The 25,126-nt window shown below is 38.2% G+C and overlaps 1 protein-coding gene across 1 annotated transcript in view; it reads right to left on the bottom strand.

The window, feature by feature from the left end:
• Nucleotides 1-25,126, bottom strand: part of LOC136855266 (putative neural-cadherin 2) — an 81,409-nt gene that overhangs the window by 32,330 nt on the left and 23,953 nt on the right. Inside the window, exons 2-11 of the mRNA XM_067132165.1 lie at nucleotides 24,010-24,138; nucleotides 20,669-20,784; nucleotides 14,930-15,094; nucleotides 13,617-13,754; nucleotides 12,396-13,367; nucleotides 10,962-12,360; nucleotides 9,656-9,889; nucleotides 6,736-6,911; nucleotides 4,647-4,793; nucleotides 1,578-1,754 (exon numbers count right to left, since the gene is read on the bottom strand). Of these exons, the coding sequence (XP_066988266.1) occupies nucleotides 1,578-1,754; nucleotides 4,647-4,793; nucleotides 6,736-6,911; nucleotides 9,656-9,889; nucleotides 10,962-12,360; nucleotides 12,396-13,367; nucleotides 13,617-13,754; nucleotides 14,930-15,094; nucleotides 20,669-20,784; nucleotides 24,010-24,138 (3,653 nt within the window). The remainder of the gene's footprint in view (nucleotides 1-1,577; nucleotides 1,755-4,646; nucleotides 4,794-6,735; nucleotides 6,912-9,655; nucleotides 9,890-10,961; nucleotides 12,361-12,395; nucleotides 13,368-13,616; nucleotides 13,755-14,929; nucleotides 15,095-20,668; nucleotides 20,785-24,009; nucleotides 24,139-25,126) is intronic.

The raw sequence follows: 25,126 nt of genomic DNA, 5'->3' as shown, positions 1-25,126 counted from the left end.
TCCCTTCAAGTGAAAGTTGAATTTTAGGGACCTCATTGAACCTTTGTGAAAATAATTCGGCAATGCTCATCCGTCTCTGTGAAAATATGAGGTTTCATGGATACCTTCCGTAATTTCAGTAAATAAATAACACCATGTCCGTGTAATACTATATCGAGGTATTTAATAACGTGGATCATAAAAGTATTATCCATCTGTTTATGCAGGTAGTTCTTCGTTGGACTGGTTGGTACCGTTCTCGGCTAGCACATTGCAGGGCCCGAGTTCGAATCTCCGGCAGGCCAATGAAGAATTAGAGGAATATATTTCTGGTGATAGAAATTCATTTCTCGCAATAATGTGGGTCGGATTCCACAATAAGCTGTAGGTCCCGTTGCTAGGTAACCAGTTGGTTCTTAGCCACGTAAAATAAGTCTAATCCTTCAGGCCAGCCCTCTCTAGGAGAACTGTTAATCAGCTCAGTGGTCTGGTTAAACTAAGGTATACTTTTTTTTTTTTTAGAAGACCTGTATTTCACTATCGGCAAAGTTCTGAAATGATGACTCGTTGTTAAACAATGAGTGAACAAGCCCGAAAAATGAAAGCTGTTCTTTCAATGATGACATTGTCAGCAATCTGAAAGAATGGACATCATTTCTTGCTGGAATAGCTTAAAATTTTCCGGGCACAGGAAAAGGAATGACATTATGCAAGTAAAATTCTGTCAATTCTTCTTCTTCTGGTTAATTCGCATTTCATTTCAAGTTCTAAGTCTCACTGTATTGTTTCATAGCTGAAGAGGCGTTTCGCCATCGTCTTCGGACAAAAAAATGAAAAAAGCAGTTTGGTGAAATCTACAGTAATCTCGGTGTTTTATTGTTCAGGTTTATCTTTGTCATCAGCAAAGTAGATCGGATCTTTCCTAGACAGTGACCCCAAAGGGTTTTGACCCGGCATGTATCCACCTTTGCGGCGTGTTTAGTACAAGGCCGTTGGGGATTACCGTAAAAACATAAAGCAAGGACTGTGAATACCATAAAGATAATGACCCCCAAGAAATATGAGTCCTAGATAACGACCCCCGAAAACCCTTGGGGGTCACTATATAGGAAAGATTCAGTAGTTCTAAGCAGACAGATATTCTTGTCATGTAATCGAAACAGGACTAGTAAGAATGAAATTTTAGCATAAATAGCTTGTAAATTGATTGACCATGTGATGCAAATTAAAAAAAAAATAAAAGCTCACACTTTTACCTCATGTTGGGTACCAATTACAAAGTCGAAACACGCGTCCATCACTAAGTTGTGAATATAACATTTGCGCTCAATGAAATCAGCGTCTCCAAGTCAAAACACAAATCGCTCCATCATTACAAGACTGTCGTAACTCAAAAATTTGAAGTTTTGAGTTACATAGCTCATAAGATTGCCCATTTAATTCTGCGTCTTTTGGTCATAAAGTCGTAAGTCTAAGTGCATTTTTGGCCGAGAGATGGCGCTGGGAAGATTTTAAGTCTAAATGAAAATCTCGGTGCAGTTATAGGACTTCGAAACTTTAAAACGCTTCTCCTGAAAAAACAAAACGATTATACTTACGACGTCTGGATCGTGGGCGGACACAGTAGTCAGCAAAGTGCCCAGAGGGGCGTCCTCGCTTATCGTGACGTGGGCGTGGGGACGGACGAACTGAGGCGGATTGTCGTTGAGATCTCGGAGCCTCACGCCCACCCAGGCTGTGTCCTGGTGCCTGGGGTCGACCCATCCGCCCTCCCCCTGAAGCGACGATGAACAGAAGATGATTCCAAAGGCGTCGTTTGAATAAATTCCGTGAAATGGAGAACTGAATATAGTGAGAACAATCTGGACAAGACGTCTGCAACTCCTTTGATGCTGTGAGAAAAAGGTGACCAGATTTAAGCCTGAAACTTAAATACAAAACGGTAATGCAGGTAACGCGATGGAGAATTCCCTCGAATAAAACAATGATCATTGTTTTCAACTCGCGACGCAAGGAATATGTAACAAGAAGCACATAAAACAATGATCATTGTTTTAAACCTACGACGCATGGAATATGTAACAAGAAATATATTATAACGAACGTTATACAACCTAACGTAAATAATTAAGAATAATACAATGAATATAAGAGAAGTACCAATGGCCATTCTATATGCAATATTACTAAATATATAAGTCATCACTTATATCTATTTTTTGTAGCATATAGGTAATTATTCTTGGTCCAAACTGCCGTGAACGACAATCGGAAAAGACAATTGCTTTAACTGTTAAAAATGCTAAACAATGACATACCTAGCATTAAGCTAAAGAGGAGAAAATAGTTCATACATAATAACAAATTGTACACTGTTCTTGAAATTTAGTTTAGGGGTATTCGGCTTAAAAAAAAATGCACTGGAGAAGTCAATAAACAGATTGTGTGTATGCCGGTAAGATTCCTCTTGTTTAAAAAAAAAAAAAATTAGTAAAAAAATAAGTCCCTTAACTGTTTGGTTGCGGTTGAGAATCTAAGAACACATTTTTATGGAAATGATAGTTTGATACGTTTCTGTAAAGTTCCTAATTATAGTTCTTGACATTATTCATATAAAAAATGAGGCCTAAAATTATTAAATGTGATTTTTCGTCTTCTTGAAGTAAACAGGGCAACGATTTAACACAGAAAATGGAGAAATAAAGGCAAAACGACACATATGCGCAAAATTTCAAGAATATATTTAAAAACGCTGAGAGAGGAATGATAATGCAGAGTATATGAAATAAAATAATGACAACGAACGCTTCTTTACAACCTAAAAAACTTAAAGTAACTCATAAAAGGAGGAGAGAGCGAAAAACAATGAATAAAAGCAAATTAACAACATACGTAAACACTAGAAAACAGTTACTTGCAGATCAATGGGGCGGGACGGTGGTTTTAACTTAAATCACCTTCTAAAACAGTGATTCTTAAACTGGGGGGGCGCCAGAAGCTTCCAAGGGGGGACGCAAGCAGAGTTGCCAGATGGTGCCTGTTATTTTTTTTAATTTATAATGTTAATTACAAAATTGTCAAAAACGTTATCGCTGCTTCCATATATTTTCTAATTATCTCAAAACATGCCAAAAATTCAAAATAGAAGTCAATTTTAATTTCAAATCTTGTTTATGAATTGCCTTTTATTGTTATGATAAGTATAATAGCATGCAAATAGACAACGTATTGTTTATAGATTATAGTTGGCAAAAATTTCAGGGCAGGGGGCGTGGGATCTATACATAATGCAGAGGGGGGCAAAGCAAAAAAGTTTAAGAACCACTGTCCTGAAAGGAGCAACTCTTACGTACGTGCATGTATGTATATGCATACGCATTATATACATTATATATATATATATATATATATATATATATATATATATATATATATATATATATATATATATATATATATATATCACTGAGGTATTTTATAAACTCAAACATTAACCTACAAACGTCGTTTAATATCCAGTTCATTATACCTCGGAAATAGTACCGAAGGGGAATTGTAACTGATAAACGTTTCGTCACCTGGCATTATCGAACTACCGAACAGAGAGTCCCAACGACGTTCAGTGGAGGTTCTAGACCACTGAACTGTCAAGGGAGGTATGAGGTGACACCGACTCTATTACACAAATCTCAATAGAACGCGGAGATTTTTACCTAGAGCGATATTATATATATATACATACATATATATATTTCCTTGTTGAAATATAGATGGTCGTTATGGTCAAGAAATGTATCGACAGACAACAGAAAATTACAGATCAAAGAAATGTCATGCCTAAATCCCGCAGTTATTCCGTCTCAGGACACAAAAGTAATACAAAGCATTAGGTTAAAATGATGATAATCATTACTCCTGTTCAAGACCTTTCCTCTCAAATTATTACTAATATGCAAAATATCACACAATCTAAATATTACACTGAAATCCCACACACTCAAACATACACTGAGAAAGATACACGCACATACACACAAACCTACACACGACACAAACGAAAGCACTCCCACAATTCATGATTGCAAAATCGTGTCTGGTCCGTATCTCTTGCACCCTATCCAGTCAACAACTTCTTGGTCTTCCTATTCCCATTCTTCCCAAAATTTCGAAGCGATACACAATTTGCCAGCCAACTGTTATGCAGTTTTTCATCTTGACCAAATTCTGATAAAACACAGACGTAAAGCATTCCATTTTGGCTTCTTTTTTACCATATTCTCTATTTTTTTCATTCTTGAGACATTCCATTCTTCAGAAGTACTTCGAAATTTTCTAAGCAGTTTCTTTCATTGTTCTCTCATTCTCATTCGACGTATATTCCATTTTTTTTATATCAGTTCTTTTGCTTCCAAATCACTTGAACATTCCTTGCTCACCTTTTCTTTAATGCATCTCTCGCCTTACCCTCCAAGTTCTGTCACATTTACTCCATGACAGGTAAATGAATCGACCACTTACCTTTGCTATAATATGGCGAGAGGCTTCAAAGAAAACAGGGGTCAGGAAAGACAGGTGTTAAGTTTTCGTGCTCCAAAACCAGTTCCACAACAAAGGCTAAACCTGGCTATACTTGCAATAGAGGGAGAAAGTTGTGATGATTCACTTACTCGATCAGTGACTTGTACCATGAATTTGAATCCCTGGCGATGGGTATCGTCCTCATAGTCCAGTGCCCTCAGGGCATAGAGCTGACCGGATGCCCCAGTCGACCGGATGCCAAAATGGTCCCAGCCCCAGCCGCTTTCCTCAACGATCTGTAAATTAAACGAAAAAGGCTCACCAGCGCCATAGAATTCTAAATGGAAGCATCCAAACCCGTGAGACTATCAGTGTATATTTTCTGACACTCCTGGATATTCTAAGGTGAAAAGTTGCAAATAAGATGCAATTGTGAGTCAACATTTGCTGCCTGAAAGGAAAGAGATATTATGTCTAAAAATTTAGTGGGAGAAGTCTGATGAAAATTAAATCCACAAGAAGGTTCTATACTTTTGAAAGTAACTGTGTCATTCACTAAAGCCTCAACGCCTCACAACGCAAAGAGCCTCTGTGAAATTGTGCCACTCACATCTTTATTTTCCTAAATCTCCTTTCATCTCCAGTGTTCGTGTCCTGGGTCTCATGCAAGTGCATAAACTACACAGTACCTTTCGGTCTTGTATTGAGAAAAGACCATGGTAGTCAGTCATATACAAATGATTCAAGTTTTCACAGTCTCTCGCTGCCCGCCATAGTTAGTGGAGACTCGTGTAATTACCACAAAAGCTACGATAACGTTGCGATTTCTCAATGAAAACTGTTAAAAGATATATACATAAACCACGCTTGCATATCCTTCAGTTAATCGATTTGCTAACTACCCCGTCAGTATTGTTACAATCACACGAAAGAATGAAAGATAAAGCTGACAAAATCACAACTAACCGAAAGGCGAGAGAATGGAGATTTCGCAGAGGTGTGTCTGTCCGTGAGAAAATTCCAAAAACATTTTGTAAAGAAGCGGCAATTGCCGCATTATGTGGGTCACCTTACAGAAAGAATTCATTGATGTTTTTCCCCCCTTTAACAGCCTAAACGAATCTTAACAATCGAGTAAGATTTCACAAAGAAAGGAAATTAACCAGTTCCTTTGTGAAGGGAATATTCCGCTTTTTATGTAAATAACTTTCGTAAATAGAAGGTGGGATTTGGGCAGGGGAGAGGGAGATAGTGACCTCTTTTGTTGAGAATTGCAATAGTATTTGCTTATTTGCCTGAGTCTCTGGGCTCTCTCCTACACTCTGATACAGGCTTCTATCCAAATATTGTAGTTACATCATAAAAAAAAAAGTATACCTTAGTTTTACCAGACCACTGAGCTGATTAACTGCTCTCCTAGGGCTGGCCAGAAGGATTGGACAACCGATTACCCACTTGGCTACGATGGCGAGGTTAGGTCTAACAAATATATCTCAATTAAACAGGTATGCATGAACGACAATAGACGTTTATCCTCCTCATGGTCAGATTGGCAACGAGGCCTGGTTCTGATAATCTGGATGCGGGTTCGAATCCTGCTATTAGGCATCAGAATTACTTCATGTTTTTGCATTTGGATCTAAGGACTTGTGGTGAAAAGCGTATCCAAAAAATGTGAAGAATTCGAAAAATTAAGAAGATATTTCGGTTGTAGCAATTTCATATGTATCTGGTAAAAAGGGGCTTGATAATCTCTTTCTCTCTCTCTCTCTCTCTCTCTATCTCTATATATATATATATATATATATATATATATATATATATATATATATATATATATATATATATAGAGAGAGAGAGAGAGAGAGAGAGAGAGAGAGAGAGACAGATTCAATCTTCACACATTTTGAATACCCTTACCACTACAAGGCCTTAGATCCAAATGTAAAAATAGGAAGTAATTCTGATGTCCAGTAGCAGGATTCGAACCTGCATCCGGATTGCCAGAACGAGACCGCGTTGTTAATATATATATATATATATATATATATATATATATATATATATATATATATATATATATATATATATATATATATATATAGAGAATATATATATATAGATATTTATATAGATAGATAGATAGATAGATAGATAGATAGCTGTCATAGATAGAGAAACCGTCGCGCAATGAGTCCACATCGAACTCCTCAGCAACTGAGACCAGTGCGCCAATACCTTGTAGGAGAAATGATTCTTGGTGTCAGGATCCGCAGCTGTCATCTCGAGGAGGGTCCTGTTACTGGGGGGACCGTCGCCCCACGTCTCGTCCACTTCCAGTTCCCAGAACTGCCGGGCAAGACGCGGGGAATTGTCATTTTCGTCCGTCAGGCGAACGACCACCGTGCCCGTACCTGGAAATATAAGGCGGGGTATGCTTGTTGATCCATGCTTGTGTAATGCCCTTTTCTGATTGTTGATTCATTCTTGCGTAGTACCCTCTCCTGCTTAATGATCTGGTCCTGTGCAGATTCCTTTTTTTCTGCTTGTTTAGTCTAGTTTTGTGTCATACCCTCTTCTGCTTAATAATTAGTCTCGTGTTATTCCCTCTTCTGCTTAATAATTAGTCTTGTGTTGTTCCCTTTTCTGCTTAATAATTAGTCTCGTGTTATTTCCTCTTCTGCTTAATAATTAGTCTTGTGTTATTCCCTTTTCTGCTTAATAATTAGTCTTGTGTTATTCCCTCTTCTGCTTAATAATTAGTCTTGTGTTATTCCCTTTTCTGCTTAATAATTAGTCTTGTGTTATTCCCTCTTCTGCTTAATAATTAGTCTTGTGTTATTCCCTTTTCTGCTTAATAATTAGTCTTGTGTTATTCCCTCTTCTGCTTAATAATTAGTCTTGTGTTATTTCCTCTTCTGCTTAATAATTAGTCTTGTGTTATTCCCTCTTCTGCTTAATAATTAGTCTTGTGTTAGTCCCTCTTCTGCTTAATAATTAGTCTTGTGTTAGTCCCTCTTCTGATTATTTATCTATTTTAGTGTAATTCCATTAATGGCTTATTTATCTAGTCTTGTGTAATTCTCTTGTCTGCAGAAACTTTATTCTTACATAATTGCTTATACTTATTATTATATTCTTATGTAATTTCAGGTTTTACTTATTTATCTTCTCTTTTGTGAGTAAGTATTTAGGGAATATCTATTTTTTCTTCTAGTTACTCAATTCTGGTCTTATTAAGTAGTTTAAAAGGTTCAAGCAATTTTTATACCGGGAATATTCTGCAGCTAAATGAAGAGTATAAAATTTTAGTTATTTCTTAATAATTAGTCTTGTGTTATTCCCTCTTCCGCTTAATAAATTTGTCAATATTCTTGTTGAATAAAGTCAATTACACTGTGCTTGTTTGTGTAACTCATTATTGTAAGAATTCAGTCTTGTGTGAATAAACAGTAAATTATATATTTTCATAATATAAAGGACATCATATTATTTCTGCCTATAAGACAAAACTTGATGTTTCGACAATACTCTCCTCATAACACTTCATTACTGGCTAATCTTTGCGATCTTACGTGACGCTGAAGGAGACAATATTTTTCCTTTTACTGCTAATTGAATTACCAAGTGTTCAACAATGGCGTCAACATAGCGGTAATAGGGAAATATGGAATGCATTACCTGTGGCCTGTCGCGTGACGTACAGGGAAAATCAATGAATCTGCTGGGGTTATTGTGTTATCTTAAGGGAGTGGAGTCTTTCACAGGTAACACTTCCAGGACTAATTTTAGATTTCCGTCAGTGATAGGAATCATTTTTGTTTACCGCACATTGAATTAGGACTTCAACAATGGCGGCTCTTACGATTTCCAAAGAGCGCAAGTACGGTCGGAAATGAGTCGAATAGTCTAACGTCACCTTGCAACCAACTTCAGAGGGATGATCCATAGACGGTAATGCCTAGCGACCCACTGGCCACTTGTCATAGGCTTTGGGACCTGTCCCCAACTGGCTGTCGGCCTAGGAAACAGGAGAGCAGCGCCTGCCCTATGAGCCAACAGAGGGCCAGGAGGACTTTAATTAATGCTCTTTTAAAATAGTGAATGTGACCACCTGGAGGTCGCAAAAAGATGAAGGTGAACTCATCGTCAAAGTCCCTTCTAGAGTTTGGAATTTGTGCGTGGGAATTACAGTGCTGCACTATATACCCAATTGCATGAAAGCAAGAAAATGGCCCTTATTGGCAAGGGAATTGCTTTCAGAATGATCCGTTTCGAATCGAACAGTGGACGCGTCAGTCCGAAATTAAACAGCTGATCACTTGATCACTTGACTGGAAGACGTTAGGTACGGTGGACCTACATTCAAAGAAATACAAAACCGTTTATGTTTATATATATATATATATATATATATATATATATATGTGTGTGTGTGTGTGTGTGTGTGTGTGTGTGTGTGTATACATACACATGCATATGTTGGAGGACACAGAAATAAACAGAATATGCATAACAGACGAAGATCATTAAGCATTTGGTCTTTATTTGTGTGTAAAATATATATATATATATATATATATATATATATATATATATATATAGAGAGAGAGAGAGAGAGAGAGAGAGAGAGAGAGAGAGAGAGAGAGAGAGAGAGAGAGAGAGAGAGAAAGAGCGTGTGTGTTTTACATTTCAGATCTAAAGCATACAGAAGTACATAGGACCAGGGAAAAAAAATTAGAAATGACAGAAAGTGCAAAACTGCTCAAAATATGTCAAACACTTATGGCCTTATAACTTCCCAGTTTCCACGAGTGATACTCCAATCCGCAGCAACGAAAGGATTAGAATCCATCATGTTCAACTACTGATCTGTGAAGTTTATTGCATTACCCGTGTCGGCGCAATCCTTTTTCTTACGCCATCATAAATCTCTCGGCACTACTTGCCGTATATTGATACGGGGGCGGGGGCGCAAGGATTAAAGCTACTATACGGGGCTGGCTCTGAATTTCCCTTGAAGTGAATTTCGAAAGGGAGGTAGGATATATATATATATATATATATATATATATATATATATATATATATATATATATATATATATATAAACATAATGATCCCTAACCACAACCATGCACAGCTCTACCAAACCAACCTTTAAGTCCCCCTCCGTCGGACGCCACCACCTGAATCTGGTACTCCGGCGTGGTCTCCCTGTCCAGGCAGCAGAGGGCGGTCGTCACCAGCCCCGAGTGAGGATGCACCCTGAAGATGGCCTCTCCGGACTTGTCGTGAATGACGTTCTTCTCGATGGAGTAGGTGATGCGAGCGTTGGTGCCTTCGGTGCCGTCGTCAGCGTCCCAGGCGGACACTTCCGCCACCCGCAGGTCTGCGGAGAGTTCGGTCGTGGAAGAAAGAAAGATGCGTTGGGGTGAAATGGGGTGAAATCCACTTCCGCCACCCGCAGGTCTGCGGAGAGTTCGGTCGTGGAAGAAAGAAAGGTGTGTCGTGGAAGAAAGAAAGGTGTGTTGGGGTGAAATGGGTTAGAAATCCACTTCCGCCACCCGCAGGTCTGCGGAGAGTTCGGTCGTGGAAGAAAGAAAGGTGTGTTGGGGTGAAATGGGTTAGAAATCCACTTCCGCCACCCGCAGGTCTGCGGAGAGTTCGGTCATGGAAGAAAGAAAGGTGTGTTGGGGTGAAATGGGTTAGAAATCCACTTCCGCCACCCGCAGGTCTGCGGAGAGTTAGGTCGTGGAAGAAATAAAGATGCGTTGGGGTGAAATGGGGTGAAATCCACTTCCGCCACCCGCAGGTCTGCGGAGAGTTCGGTCGTGGAAGAAAGAAAGATGTGTTGGGGTGAAATGGGGTGAAATCCACTTCCGCCACCCGCAGGTCTGCGGAGAGTTCGGTCGTGGAAGAAAGAAAGATGCGTTGGGGTGAAATGGGGTGAAATCCACTTCCGCCACCCGCAGGTCTGCGGAGAGTTCGGTCGTGGAAGAAAGAAAGATGTGTTGGGGTGAAATGGGGTGGAATCCACTTCCGCCACCCGCAGGTCTGCGGAGAGTTCGGTCGCGGAAGAAAGAAAGATGTGTTGGGGTGAAATGGGGTGAAATCCACTTTGCTGGAGATGAAAGCATTCACGAAGATTATGTGCAGTCACAGACACAAATCATTCCTCTTTATAAAATGCAATTCTTTGATAAGGTCGTTTTCCATCATGTGAACTGAGAGGTGCACATATCTGACAATAGTCCTGAGAACGAGCCACTCAATATTCTCGTTGTCTGTCAGTTTTTTGTCATCTGACGATACATAAAAATTGTGCTCTCTAATCTGATACAAAAAAATAAAACTGTGAAAATACACCTTTTCTTGAATCTAATGACTGAAACGAATTATCTGCAAAACTAAGAGACATATATGTAAAAATGACAACTTTCGAGATACTTCGTTCAACTCACCTACTGGCCCATTTTCTTGCACTTCTCCAAACATCGTGACGTTGGGGAAAATAGGCGCGTTGTCATTGATGTCCTTGACAATGACCGTCACAAGTATCTCCACCTCATGTGCCGGATATTCCTTCTGGTTCCCGGCCCCATCGGTCACCGATCCACCGACCGGGGAAGCCTCGTCGCATTGTTCCTCATTTAAGTCAAACATATCGAAAGGAGATTCCATCACGATGTCTCTGGCCCTTCTCGAGAGCCAGCCTTTGCCTCTTGGTTTCTTGAGAACCCATTTGCTCCCTCGCTTTCTGACACTTGACTTACTACTCTGAGTGCCTGATCTGTTCTGTCGATTTCTGGCGACTGAGTCAGGGAGAAGGTTTTTAGTCTCAGATAAAGAAATGTTTCTTTTGACACTCGACGTTGGCAAGAGTTTCTCGTTGAGGGTCTGTCGTCCTTCAGGAGAACTTGGGTATTTATTGTTTGGGTATTTTAGAGTTGCTGTCGTTTTTGGCGATGGTGTGTCGCTTGAATTTCTGGGAGTAAAACCTTCCATTTGCTGATCAAGTGACTCTGGTGAAGCTGTGGGTTCTGAAGAGTCAGACTTGAGATTATGAAAGCGTTCATTTAATTTAGTCGAATTTGCTTTGACGTCTGTGGGATATAGGCCACTATCAGCAATGACTCCTTTTCTCACAGAATCAATTTTACTCTGAGGAAATACATTTGTAGAGGGTTTTTCGGTGTCATTACTGAATAACACTAACACCGAAGGACTAGATTCTACAGCTTTTGTAAAGTGGGCGGGGACACTTTCAATTTTCTTTTCCTTGATGTCATTTGAATGATCAAATCTGAGTTGTTCTCCAGATTTTTGTATACCTTCCAAATTATGCACTGTACTCGAAGATGAAGTTTTAGATTTTATGGACCCTTGAAGGACGGAGGGTCTTTCATATATGATGCTATTGCTTTGGCGTTTTGTTTCAAATACCCTCCCAGGAGATCTCTTTGCCTTTCTGACAAAACGGGACTCCTGCCTCGACTGTCCATTGTCATAACTTTCGATTTTTTCCCAGTCTGAGGTCGAAGATTTAAAATCAGCATTTCTGGAAATATGGGGATGTTTTGATTTGTCAGGAGAGATGAGGGAGTCAAGTGAATCGTCGGCAGGGCCTTCAGTTTTACGAAGCTTTGTTTCGTCACTGAATTTAATTCTTGTCTTAAGACTGCTGCTCCAGGAGGACTGGCTGTTCTTTCTGATGTGTTTCACACCTTTCACTTCAGGAATCAGGTCACATGTGGATATCTGACCTTTGCAGGCACTGTCACCTTTTTGGAAAAATCTGTTAGGTTTAGAATTTTTATGCTGATCTTCGCCATCAATTGCCCAAATCTTTTTCGAACTTCCCTTGTTACTCGTTATTTCTGTGTTCTGTTTTTGACAGCTGCAAAAGAGCTCAGTCCTGATCTCGACAACTCACTGCTCTGTTCTTTACCGCTCGCACTTAAAGTGTCTTGAGACGAAACCAAGAACTCTCCAGACTTTGATTTACTGAGTGAAATTCTGTCCTTCATTCCTTGTTCTTCTAAACCTCTTCCTTGGTTAGCATTTTCAAATTTCGCTCTGTGTCCATCTGCTATTCTTCTGTTGGTTGAGTCGCTAAGGCTCTCTCTTAACCGATTAACATGCCAGATATGATCACCAATATTGGCCCTCCTGCTAATGAAACTCAGTTCGGTTGCTTCATCACGTTCTTCCCTCTGCCTTACTTTGGATCCAGGACTACTGACCCATTTACCTTTTCTTTTCTCGTCTCTTATTCTCTTAGAGAGTTCCCAGCTATTTCTATTTGAGTTTTCCTCAGTCTTGTAATTGTACACAGACTTGGGAATACCAAACCTAGCTTGGTCATTCCAGGAGAGCTGTTTGGCATCTTTATGGCCTATTTCCTTGAACTTCCAAGAATGCTGTGAATACGGGTGTTGTCTGTCATTCGAATTTGTCCAAAAGAAGGGCTTTGCTTTATATTTTTGGTTTAGTTCTCGCGTCCACGCGTGTTTTCTTACACTTGACCCACCATTTTGAAGCGATGCAAGCATGTCATACCCATTGTCATTTACCTCCCACAGTTTAGTCTTGATTTCATCTTCTTGAACTCTGGACCTTTCCCATTTCAAGCCACTGTTTTTGTTCGGTCTAGTTACCTTATCATTTCTTCCAACAGCATTTTCAATGGGTTGGTCACTTTGAAACCCATTTCCATAGTCCCACGAGGGCGAGTGATCGCTGGAGGTTAGTGATGTGTTTTTCGTTCCTGTGAGTCGTTTTGCAGCTTTCCATGGTCCCTGGCCATCTTGGACTCTGACTCTCAACTTCCATATTCTTTTCCCATTTGGCGGATCGCGGTCGAGAGCCTATTGATCAAGAGTAATACTTTATAAAAAATAAAATATGCAAACATTCTTTTGAAAAAAATCGCATTTTATACGGTCCAGGGCCCATTGAATCAAGCGTAACGTCTTACAAAATGAGATACTTAAAATACCCCTTAGGAAATAAGCATTTTAATTTTCACATGAGCATATTAGAGCAAGAGGGGAGAAGGGAATATAAAAGGGAATAAGGTAAAGAGATAAGAATGCTAAAATCTTCGTTTTCCTTACTCTCAACTGCATGAGGTCCCCCGTACGTGGGTTGATCTTGAAGAAGGCGTCGTCTGGAGAATGGCCATCAACCCCGTCTCCTCGCAAAGTGTACAAAAGCCCAGATTCGTCCGACTGGTCTGGGTCCTTGGCCTCAACCTACAATGGAAGGAAAATCGAATACTGATCCCAGTGATTCAGGTTACCGCATTTACAGATATTTTTGATGCAAATGAAAAAGCATTTTAAAGATGATCAAAATAACTGAACATGAATTTTTTCCCCAATCAGTGATGAGTCACTTTCTCCAATATTCATATTAGAATTTTATTCCTGAATATCGGAGCATTCCTTCTCTTAATTGCTTCCTTGCACAGTCGTAATGATAATCATTCTTCCAATTTAATTCTCTGAGCTTCTAAAAAACTTCCTATTAACGTTATAAGCAATCGAAGAAGATGCAGGTATTTAATATAGAGATAAATAGGATATCTACTCGAGAAATGTTCGCAAAACTAAACCTTTCTCGTGCCGCTGTCTAAAACATATTCGGGGCTTACAAAGGTTCAAGTGTGCTTCATTTATGAAGGGAGAAAAGTCTACAAAAAGTTGAAGGCACATCAGTCAATTAATTCAGTTTGGAGCTGTTTCAGTCTTTAAATACACACACACACATACATATATATGTACAGTATATGTATATATATATATATATATATATATATATATATATATATATATATATATATATATATATATATATATATATACTGTATATATATACAGTACAAAAGATTAAAACAGCTCCGAAATGAATGAAAAATCTGGTCCATTTTCAACTTTCAATATATATATATATATATATATATATATATATATATATATATATATATATATATATATATATATATATATATATATATATATATATATATATATATATATATATATATATATATATATATATGTATGTATATATATATAATATATGTGTGTGTGTGTGTGTTTGTGTGTGTGTGTGTGTTTGATATCCGAATTTTTCTCTCCCTTCCAGTCCAGACTATCCGAAATTCCGAGGTCACGCTTGCGCGTTTATTCACTTCTAAACCCTTGAAAGTTTCACAAGTACAAAATAATAATTATATCTTTTTCACAATAATGAACATCTATATGCACTCCAATGGTTATCATTATAACATACAGTTCATTCTACACCAAATTTACGATTGAAAAAAAATCAATTAAATAAAAAATATTATCGACAAATTCATCAAAATTGTTAGAAAAAACGACTTCTAGGAAATATTAAAGTTTTAATATATAATAACACTTACCTTTATCAGAGTAGTTGGTAGGTGTCTGTCATCCTCCTCGATGACGGTGACACGTGGATCTGGATCAGTGAAGACAGGTGGATTGTCATTCACGTCTGCCACAGCCACCTGAACAATCGTGTGGACCACCTGGCCTCCGCCCTCGCCCGAAACCACGAGCTCGTGCTGAATGGAGTTTGATATTTGAGATATATATATATATATATATATATATATATATATATATATATATATATATATATATATATATATATATATATATAAACTGATGTATGTGTGTGTGTATGTGCCAGCATAACTCTGAAACACATTGGTCAATTTCAACCAAACTTGGTATACATATGACATACTATCTAGAAATCAGCTTTGTGGGGGTAAGACATCACTTGCACCAAAGGGGGTTGGGATGGGAAGGCTTTCCCTGGAAAAGGGCTGGTTCTGCCCGTGAAACGAGGCTGTGTATGCCCGTAGACTTACTAACTTTACGAATTTATCATACCTACTGTTTTCAGGAAGTTTGAGTCATCGTTTTTGCCAATATCTTTCAAACTAATCGATTAATTGGTGTGGTACTTTGAAACAGAGTTTCTCACACCCTCCCCTAATTTTTGATAAAAATTCCATGTCCAAACGCAGATTTTAAAGGCACTTTACTCTTGGATTTTAGGACATAGCCAAACGTAGCCAATCAAGATTTGCGAATTCATTTGGATAAGCACTCTTGGGGTACTTGTCCCTCCCAACACCGACCCTTCCGCCTGTCTTTTCATTCATCCCTGTCTCTCTCTCTCTCTCTCTCTCTCTCTCTCTCTCTCTCTCTCTCTCTCTCTCTCTCTCTCTCTCTCTCTTCTCAATATTTGTTATATAATGGAATGTTTTCAGGCACATATTAGCATTGCAATTTTTCAACTGAGCAATGTAGGATGAAATGAACTAACGACCTACATGGATATACAGAATTTATGGGTTTCCGAAATCTTTGCAGTTGACGAATGAAATGTCGGGTTAAACGACGGGTTTTTCACTTGTGTATCCAGTAACTACAGAGAAGGTTATCTCGTCGCTGTTCAGAGTTATGGCTTACTTATTGAAATGTCCCCGTGGGTGCAGAAATGCATTTGCTATACGTCTTCTTGAAGTTTACAGCCGGGAGAAAGCTGCCCAAAAATTAAGAATAAATCTGAATAGGTAAGATATTGCTTATGGTTCTATTTCACAGTCATATATATAAGGGAATAATGGAAAGATAAAACTGATTTATTGACATACATTTATGATGTCCTGTGCATTGTCTCAAATGGTTATAAACTGTTCCTTGATTTTAACCCATTATTTTTTATTATATATGTACAGTAGAACAGTGAATGTAGAATAAACATGAAATAACTTTTCATCACAAAATTACGCCAATAAGATAAAAACAATCACATTCATGAAGGAAGGTAACATACGCTACGGGGGTTTAGTAACGTCAAGGAAGAGTAGGGAGACGAATGGTGGATCGAAGAGGAAAGTTGAGGGTAGTGAGGAATTTACTATAAGTAGATACTTGGGACAAGTTCAGTAGTACCCAGGCTCGTCTATCCGAAAGCGTTAATCAGTTTCCGGCTACCCCGTCAAATTCAAGAGTCAAGTTCCTGAAAAAACTGAATTTGGAAATTGAATTTATTGCCAAAAAATTAGGAGAGGTTTGAAACGAGCTGTTGCGGAGTAACACGCCGATCCATCGATTAATTTGGAAGATATGGGCAAAAAACGATGACTCAGACTTCCTGAAATATATAGTAATTTCGGTGTACATATGACTTACTATCTGGAAAAGAATACTGTGTGAGTAAAACATCAGTGGCACCAATGGGGTTAGGGACTGGGAAGGGGTGAGAGAGAGAGAGAGTGAGAGGGAGAGGAAGTGAGAGAGAGTAGAGGGGGTGGTAGGGAGAAGAAAGAGAGAGAGAGAGAGAGAGAGAGAGAGAGAGAGAGGGTGGGGGAAGTGAGAGAGAGAAAGAGTAGAGCAGGTGTTAGGAAGGAGAAAGAGGGAAAAAGTGATGAAGAGAGAGAGAGTTTACTGGTTGTCATTCAGAGTTATCCCAGGCAGTGCTAGGTTGGTCAGCTAATATATATATATATATATATATATATATATATATATATATATATATATATATATATATATATATATATATATATATATATATATACGTTAAAATATATATATATAATCAACACACAGTCACGTGTGGAACAGAAATAAATTTCTGACTCACATCAGGATTAATTGCAAGACTTGGGTTCGATCCTGATGTGAGTCAGAAATTTATATATTATATATGTGTGTGTGTGTGTATAATAGTGGCTTAAAAATTGAGTTTTTCTGAAACTTTGGAGAGCACAGGGAGAATAGAAAATGGCCTTTAGTTACTGCAGTCTGCAGATATGCCATTTTTTGAAACAGGCACTGTATTGCTAAGCTTGTGATCATTATCTACACTGCTTGGTAACCAGCGTCATCAAAGCGAAGAATGGTTAAACATCGAATTCTTCTTCTTCTTCTTCTTTTAACGTGCTTTTATTCCCATTTTTGTATGGGGAAGAATGGTTAGGACTTTTTGATTTGGCATAGACCTGTGGTCTCGATCGGCTATGCCTGAATACTTAATGTATGTTTAATAAGACGCCCTTTCTTCCCAGCAGCGAGAAGTTATTCGGGTATGGCGAGATGAAGGTTATGTTTTTATGGCTTTGCCAAATTAGTCTGTAACATCCATTTGCTTTTTAAGCAAACAAATCCGTTGATTACATATATGGATGTCTACACTAGCAAAGTGTCTGCCTGATCAGTCGGCTGCGGGTTTGAACGGAAATGCCTCATGATCCATTTTATATTACTTATCTTCATCTCTGATATTTATAATTAATGTGAATAAGATTCCGTCGTGGAGATTTATAATTTAGGCACTTGGTAATTGATTGAAGTGTTGATCCATTTTATATTACTTATCTTATTATTTTATTATATTAATTAATTTATAATTTACACTTGGTATTGATTGGGTTTCATATTATTATTATTATTATTATTATTATTATTATTATTATTATTATTAAGACCACAAAGCCGTTTTCAAACTCTTGCGATTAAGCGTGAATTTTTTGTTATGTCAGCATGTTTAAATGTCTGTTGTCAACAGACTCACAAATATTTTCATCTTAATGATCTCAAGTGATTCCATGTAACCAATCTAAAGTTCATACGAGAAAATAACATTCTCTCTCTCTCTCTCTCTCTCTCTCTCTCTCTCTCTCTCTCTCTCTAGAAACCAGCACTCAAAGACCGAGGTCAATGCTTATTCTTTTTTTGTCTAAACTAGTCCTCGTTGCGTTAAGCAGCGCCGGCGTGAAAATATTCCTTCTCGAGACTGAGCGCGTCCTCGCCTGAAACGAAAGGAGACTGGAAACGCTGCGTTGGATATTTGTAAATGAAGTAACCGCAGTGCACAAGAGAAAGATTTCCTCCGTTCATGCTTAAGAGGAGAGACCAGGTTCTTATCTCCGCTATTTTCTGTTTGCCGATATATGTTGAGTGTGCTGACAAAGGTTGAATGGGTCTGTTATGCTACAGAATGTTTTGCCTTCTTTTTTTTTTTTTTTTTAGGATGTTTTTCGCCGTCCTCCTGCCAGCTGAAGGGATGCACGGAAAGAATGCATTGAGTAGTGGTCCCTTAATAACAAAACCCTGTCCACACTAGCGGGCACTGCCCGACGGGCAAACACTGTTCCCATAACCCGTTCCACTACATTGACAGACCGAGTGTGGGGCCAGAATGATGAGATTGTGTGGTAACACTGCTCCCGTTGCTAAGTAACCACGTAAAATAAGTCTAATCCTTCGGGCCAGCCCCAGGAGAGCTGTTAATCAGCTCAGTGGTCTGGTAAAACTAAACTATACTTAACTTATTTAACTTTTCAGAAGCGAGAGAAAATATAAACAGCTGGAAGTGCCCGACGGGCATGCCCGCTAGTGTGGACAGGCCATTAGGTAGAACAGAAAGTAGAAAATATGCTGGAAGTGCCCGACGGGCATGCCCACTAGTGTGGACAGGCCATTAGGTAGAACAGAAAGTAGAAAATATTTATGGGAAACTGGACACAATATTTGTTACAGTAGGTTCCTGTGTAGTAAATTGGGATAGTGGCATTATTGTGGAGGATACACAAAATCGCTCACATGATTCTTTAGCGAGAAATCTAAAGGTGGAAAGTGGAAAATAGTACTGTCAGGAAAATGACTGAGTGAAAAATAACCTAACAATATAAGATTTTTATTGCAACAGTAAAGTTGAACGGAATTTGTGAAGAACTGGAAAGCAAGTGTTTTCCAGATAATTCGGTGTTGAAGTCTAACCAGGGCAAGAATGGCACTTGATGTGATCACCTTTTGGTGAGGTGACCCCTTGCAAATGGTATTTGATGACATTGTGTTTCATGACATTGACACTTACTTAATGAATCACCTAAAGCGTATAAAATCGAATGACGTTGTCAACTCTCTCTGGACGTGGTAAGCCTTGTCCACACCAGCGGGCACTGCCCAACGGGCAAACACTGTTCCCATAACCCGTTCCACTATATTGACAGACCCAGCATGGAGCCAGAATGATGCGATTGTCTGGTAACACTGCTTCAGAAGCAAAAGAAAATATAAAAAGCTGGAAATGCCCGACGGGCATGCCCGCTAGTCTGGACAGGTCATTACATCGCCCACCTTATATCTTCAGAAAAAAAAAACTAGAATTAACCGTTGTTCTACCTTCGTGATGCCAATAAGGTGTTGCCACTTAAAAGTTTATTTATAATTAATCTTATAAAGAGATAGCCATTCCCAATTTCTTTTCAGTCATGTTCAAGTGACTTCTGCACCGTGTTTTGTGACAGTTGTGAAAAACCAGTAACTCGTAACAGGGTTGGAGTATTTGCAATTGTAATTGAAATATAATTAATTATAGAATTTTGTGTAATTGTAATTGTAAATGAAAATGAAATTATAGTAAGTAATTGCAATTTAATTAATTACAGGATGATGTAATTTGTAATTTAATGATAAAATTGAAGTGGTAGAGGTCGGTCTCCGTTAGGATTGATAGGGTGCTTTCAATTTGCTTATAATAAGATTTAAATTTGCTGGAGCTCCGCCACTAATGCTAATAAATACTGCTTTAATAATATGACCTCTGTTCTTCTATCACTTACACTTCTGGAAACAAATTATGAAACCCTATTAGCTCGATTTGCTCGCCTCAATGCACCGTTTCCTGTGCCAAAGATTAGCGTTTACTCTTGCACCCAAACCCCTTGTAATTGTAACCGTAATTGTAATTGAATTTCTTGTTAAGTAATTTTAATTATAATGTAATTGCTATTTCCAAATGTAATTCTAATTGTCATTTACATTTTTTGAAAGCAACTGTAATCTTTCTATGGTTTCTATACCGTAAACGTTCCATTTTGTTCCCCACGTTCCATTTTGTTCCCCACGGGGAAATAGGTTATCACATTCCTATATGTGTACAGTTAGATATTTAGAAAAATTCATTCCGTAACCTCCATACGGCAGTTGGCGGTACTCCTTTCCCAAAATTCCCAAAGTTAAGTATACCTTAGTTTTACCAGACCACTGAGCTGATTAACAGCTCTCCTAGGGTGACATATTCGAAGAATAGAGGAAAAACATTCCCTATTTACCTTGTCGTAGAGCTCGTAGTCCAGTGCAGCTGCCAGTGTGATTAGCCCAGTCTTCTGGTCGATAGTAAACAGGCCATCTCGATTCCCACCACTGATGCTGTATCTGATGGAGGCGCCTGAGAGATATAAACAACAAAGTCTGCATTATCCAGCTGGTTGATAAATTACATTCATTTCTACTTCAAATGTTCATTTCTCACAATATACGAAAACCAATCACAACCTGTCCAGTGGGAAATATAATTTTTGTATGCATTTGTCAACGAAAGGCTCTTTTTACCACTATGCATATTCATCTTTTAGAATAGGGTTTCAAATGGAACTTAATGACTGAAAGCTTACTGCACATGAAAGAATAATGTACAAAGGTAAATAGCTTCGCCTCACTGAAACAAATGACAACTAGAACGGTAGCTTTTGAAGACTTGGGATCTACGGACAAAAAGAATCGGGCTCAGCATTTTCTCAGTAAACAAAAGATACCACAGGTCGTCTGACGAGACCTTGACGGAACTCCCTTAATCTGCGCTGTTTTCCTTCTTGCCAACTCTTCATTTCCATTGTAATGAGGCCGTTGTTTCTCTTGTAACGTCACTTACATCTTCATAAAACCTATAGTAGCCAGATATCACAAGTAATGGCATTATATCTGCCCACATCGGATGATCATGATGCAACTTCCTTTGTGTACTGCTGAAAAGTCTTGCGAGGAATTCCAAGAGTTTTACCGTCTTGAAAGCAACAAGAGACCCTCTTTTGAGGCCAAGTGGGCCGGGGAAAATTTAAATTCCTGCTTCACCTTCCGCTTTTGACTTTTAACTGAGGCGAGGTATATAAAGTCTTTTATCTGTAGACGTCATGAATGGAACAGGAAGTTATATTTGACATCGCAGTTGGAAGTAAAACATAATAATACAAATTAAGTCATTCATTGCTTCTAAGTGTGGAGTCAAGAAAGTGCTTTTGTTGAATCAAAATTGTTTCCAAATTATTCTTAACCTTATCTGATATTATGCCTACATTATGTCAGAATGAGATTCAGTGTTGAAATTTCATTTATTTTTTCGATGGAAAGTTCGTAAGACTACACATTTTATGCATATGTATAATTTATATAGGCTGTCTACTTATTAATTCATCCTTCGAGTTTTTTTTTATATAAATCATAAAAATCATGGTTACTGAAATCAAATTCCGAATACCGGATTACGTTATAGAAAAGTTAGCGTAAACTGATCTCAGGACTGTGGCAAAGGATTATAAATAGTTACAGCTTTCATAGATTCTCAGTGTACAATTTGAAACGCAAAATAAGCCTGGTGGGAGCTGTTAGTTCAAGCAAGAGACCTCAGTCACAAGACCTCGCTTTAGAAGCTTTGGAATGCAAACATTCTGGAAAGGACTTTCTCTCTCCATCTCAAATGTCAGTGGGTCAGCCATGTTTTTATCAGCCGTTTTTGTCAACTTAATTCTGTTAGTGTATTCTCTGGTCAGTTGGCGTTATTAATCATTCTTGTTAACCACTTTTGTCGAATCCAAGTAAAAATTCCCAGGTAAAAAAAGTCACGGGAAAAAAAGTCACAGAAAAAAAAAGTCACACCAATGTTTCCTAGCTAGTGGCCCCTAAGGGTTTTAACCCGGTATGTATCCACCTTTGCGGCGTGTTTAGTACCAGCCCGCAGGGGATGACCGTAAAAACATAAACGAAAAACTGTAAATTAATGTGTCGTTTCTTCCTAGCCAAAATTGTGACTTTTTTCTATGGCTTTTTTTTTTTCTTGTGACTTTATCAGCTTGATTCTGCTAACATGCCCTTCGGTCAACTAACCTTTTAAACTAATCTGTCTTTAACCAGATGACAGAGATAGTCGAGAATGTCAATATCATGCTTCTGCATTAATGAAGAATCTTGCAAATCCTTTTCTAAAAATTCATTTTCAAAGTTATAATTACTATACACCTCTACGTGAGCACTTAACCATTATTGCGAGCTCTCACCGTGGCAATTTGTTCAAGGTTTTGTATACAAATTTCAAGAACGAATTGAGGACCTGGTTGATTATTGCTAAAAAAGAAGAAACTAATATTAACAATTACGAATGAGTATAAATCATCTGACTTAAATAAAGTCTGGTATTTTATGCTTACTCTTCATTCCAAAGCTTCTAAGAGCTAGAGCGCTGTAACAGTCAAAATTGTAAATGGAAATTTGTTTATAGATAACTTTAGGTTTGCTTTGGGAATCTTCAGTCTGCTTTTAGCGGATATTGTGACCGACTACTTTTGAAGAAAAAATACTGATGGAAATTTCAAACAAAACGACCCGTAGAATTTCAATAGGGATAAGAAAAAAAGTAATTCTAGTAAAACATTCCTTGTATAATAGCTGATTTATAAGTGGCAAGAAGTAGATTTTAGAAAATGCGTTTCCTTCGATATTCATCTGAATTGTAAAAGAACGCTTGTATTTTACCCAATATTATCAAACGTATCATAAATTCTGCTATGCTAGATTTAAAAATTCTGGCCATTTGTATCACATTTGACAAACCATCCAGAAGCTAAAATTAGGGTCCTTTATAGTTCGTTGTTGCACGCAGAGAAGAGGTGTTATCCATCTAGAGGGTAATAATAGCATCACTGTAATGAATGATTCCTATCATAAGGACAATGGGATTCATTTGAACTTCTTATGCAATAAGGAAGGAAATGACGTACAAACAATTTGAGAGAGAGAGAGAAATATGAATGTTTTCACTCCGGGTAACTGAGAATCATCTTGGCAGAACCCTTTATTTTTTATCGCTGGTGCAATTTACCTTGACCGAATACTGTCTACTAAAGCCTCTCTCTCTCTCTCTCTCTCTCTCTCTCTCTCTCTCTCTCTCTCTCTCTCTCTCTCTCTCTCTCTCTCTCTCTAAGTGACGTACAAACAATTTGAGAGAGAGAGAGAGAGAAATATGTTATGAATGTTTTCACTCCGGGTAACTGGGAATCATCTTGGCTGAACCCTTCATTATTTTTTATCTCTCTCTCTCTCTCTCTCTCTCTCTCTCTCTCTCTCTCTCTCTCTCTCTCTCTCTCTCTCTCTCTCTCGTCACCGGCTACCACACACAGCAATTCAGTGACAATAAGATAGGCACTTCACCGCTCAGATACAGAGGTCCATAGTGGATTTATAAGGCAGAGAGTCGACAGACATTCTTTCCTCACTCGTTTCGGGACAGAACGCTGGTCTAGTCTTTTGTGAGAGGCCCAAACTACCTCCTGCGTTTCTGGGGAAAGAAAGTGAGAGAGAGAGAGAGAGAGAGAGAGAGAGAGAGAGAGAGATAAGAACTTACCTTCTTTATGGAAGGCCACAACCGTAATGACGTCAGAGGAAGTAGGCGCGTCCTCCCTGAGCGTAGCGCAGTAGCGGTGCTGCGTGAATTCAATCAGTGACCTCCCAGCGCCGGACAGAAGTCGCGTTGCTGAAAGTAAGAGCGAAAAGTCCATTGAAATCTCCAAAAGAATATAACGCATTTCATCCTTATTCTTTAAATTTGTCTATGATAACTGGAAGTCAGGGCTGGAAAAGGGTCCGGTCGCATTAAGTGGCCTACTGTCAAAATCCCAGGCACGCCCCAGTACACTACCTTAATTTGAGCTTTAAAGAATTGCATTATTTGCAGTTATCTACCCCGTCTGAATGTGCCAGCCTCTGAAACGTAAGATCTGGTGCACGTATTTAGGATATGCACGTAATTGTAATGACCACAATGCTCGCTTTGCTCCACGATTTCTTCATATGCTTGTCACTGCAAAGCCTAAGATTACCCGGAATATCATTTGGATGTTAGGCTTTGTAGCAGCAGGCATATAAAAATATGGTTATTGCAATTACGTACATATATATATATATATATATATATATATATATATATATATATATATATATATATATATATATATATATGTATGTATGTATATGTATAACTGAATCACGAAAATATGGAACGTATGATGATATATATAACTGAATAAAAATGTGGAAAAATCATATATATAAATAAGGAAAGAGAAACAATGGAATGCAAGGCCTTTCGACTTATAGTCCTTTACTTAGACCATAAGTCGAAAGGCCTTGCAGCACTCATTGCTTCTCTTTCCTCGTGGATTTTGTCTTTTATATATATATATATATATATATATATATATATATATATATATATATATATATATATATATATATATATATATAAGAACATAGGGACATCCTTGTTTATTGAACAGTAATGCTCATTCATATGAACAGCAGAAATAAACGAAACCGTCTCTGATTTCCTACCAAACTGTCACATTAGTTTACTTACACCACCTCCAAGACGGCAATGCCATTTGAGAAAAAATCCCCTTATTAAACGAGGAAAAATTTTTCTTATTTTTTTATTTTTTTTTAACTCTGTACAAACTTCATTG

This window comes from Macrobrachium rosenbergii, chromosome 31 (genome assembly GCF_040412425.1).
Source record: "Macrobrachium rosenbergii isolate ZJJX-2024 chromosome 31, ASM4041242v1, whole genome shotgun sequence".
Lineage (NCBI taxonomy): Eukaryota > Metazoa > Arthropoda > Malacostraca > Decapoda > Palaemonidae > Macrobrachium > Macrobrachium rosenbergii.
This window is presented reverse-complemented; position numbering and strand designations above follow the sequence as displayed.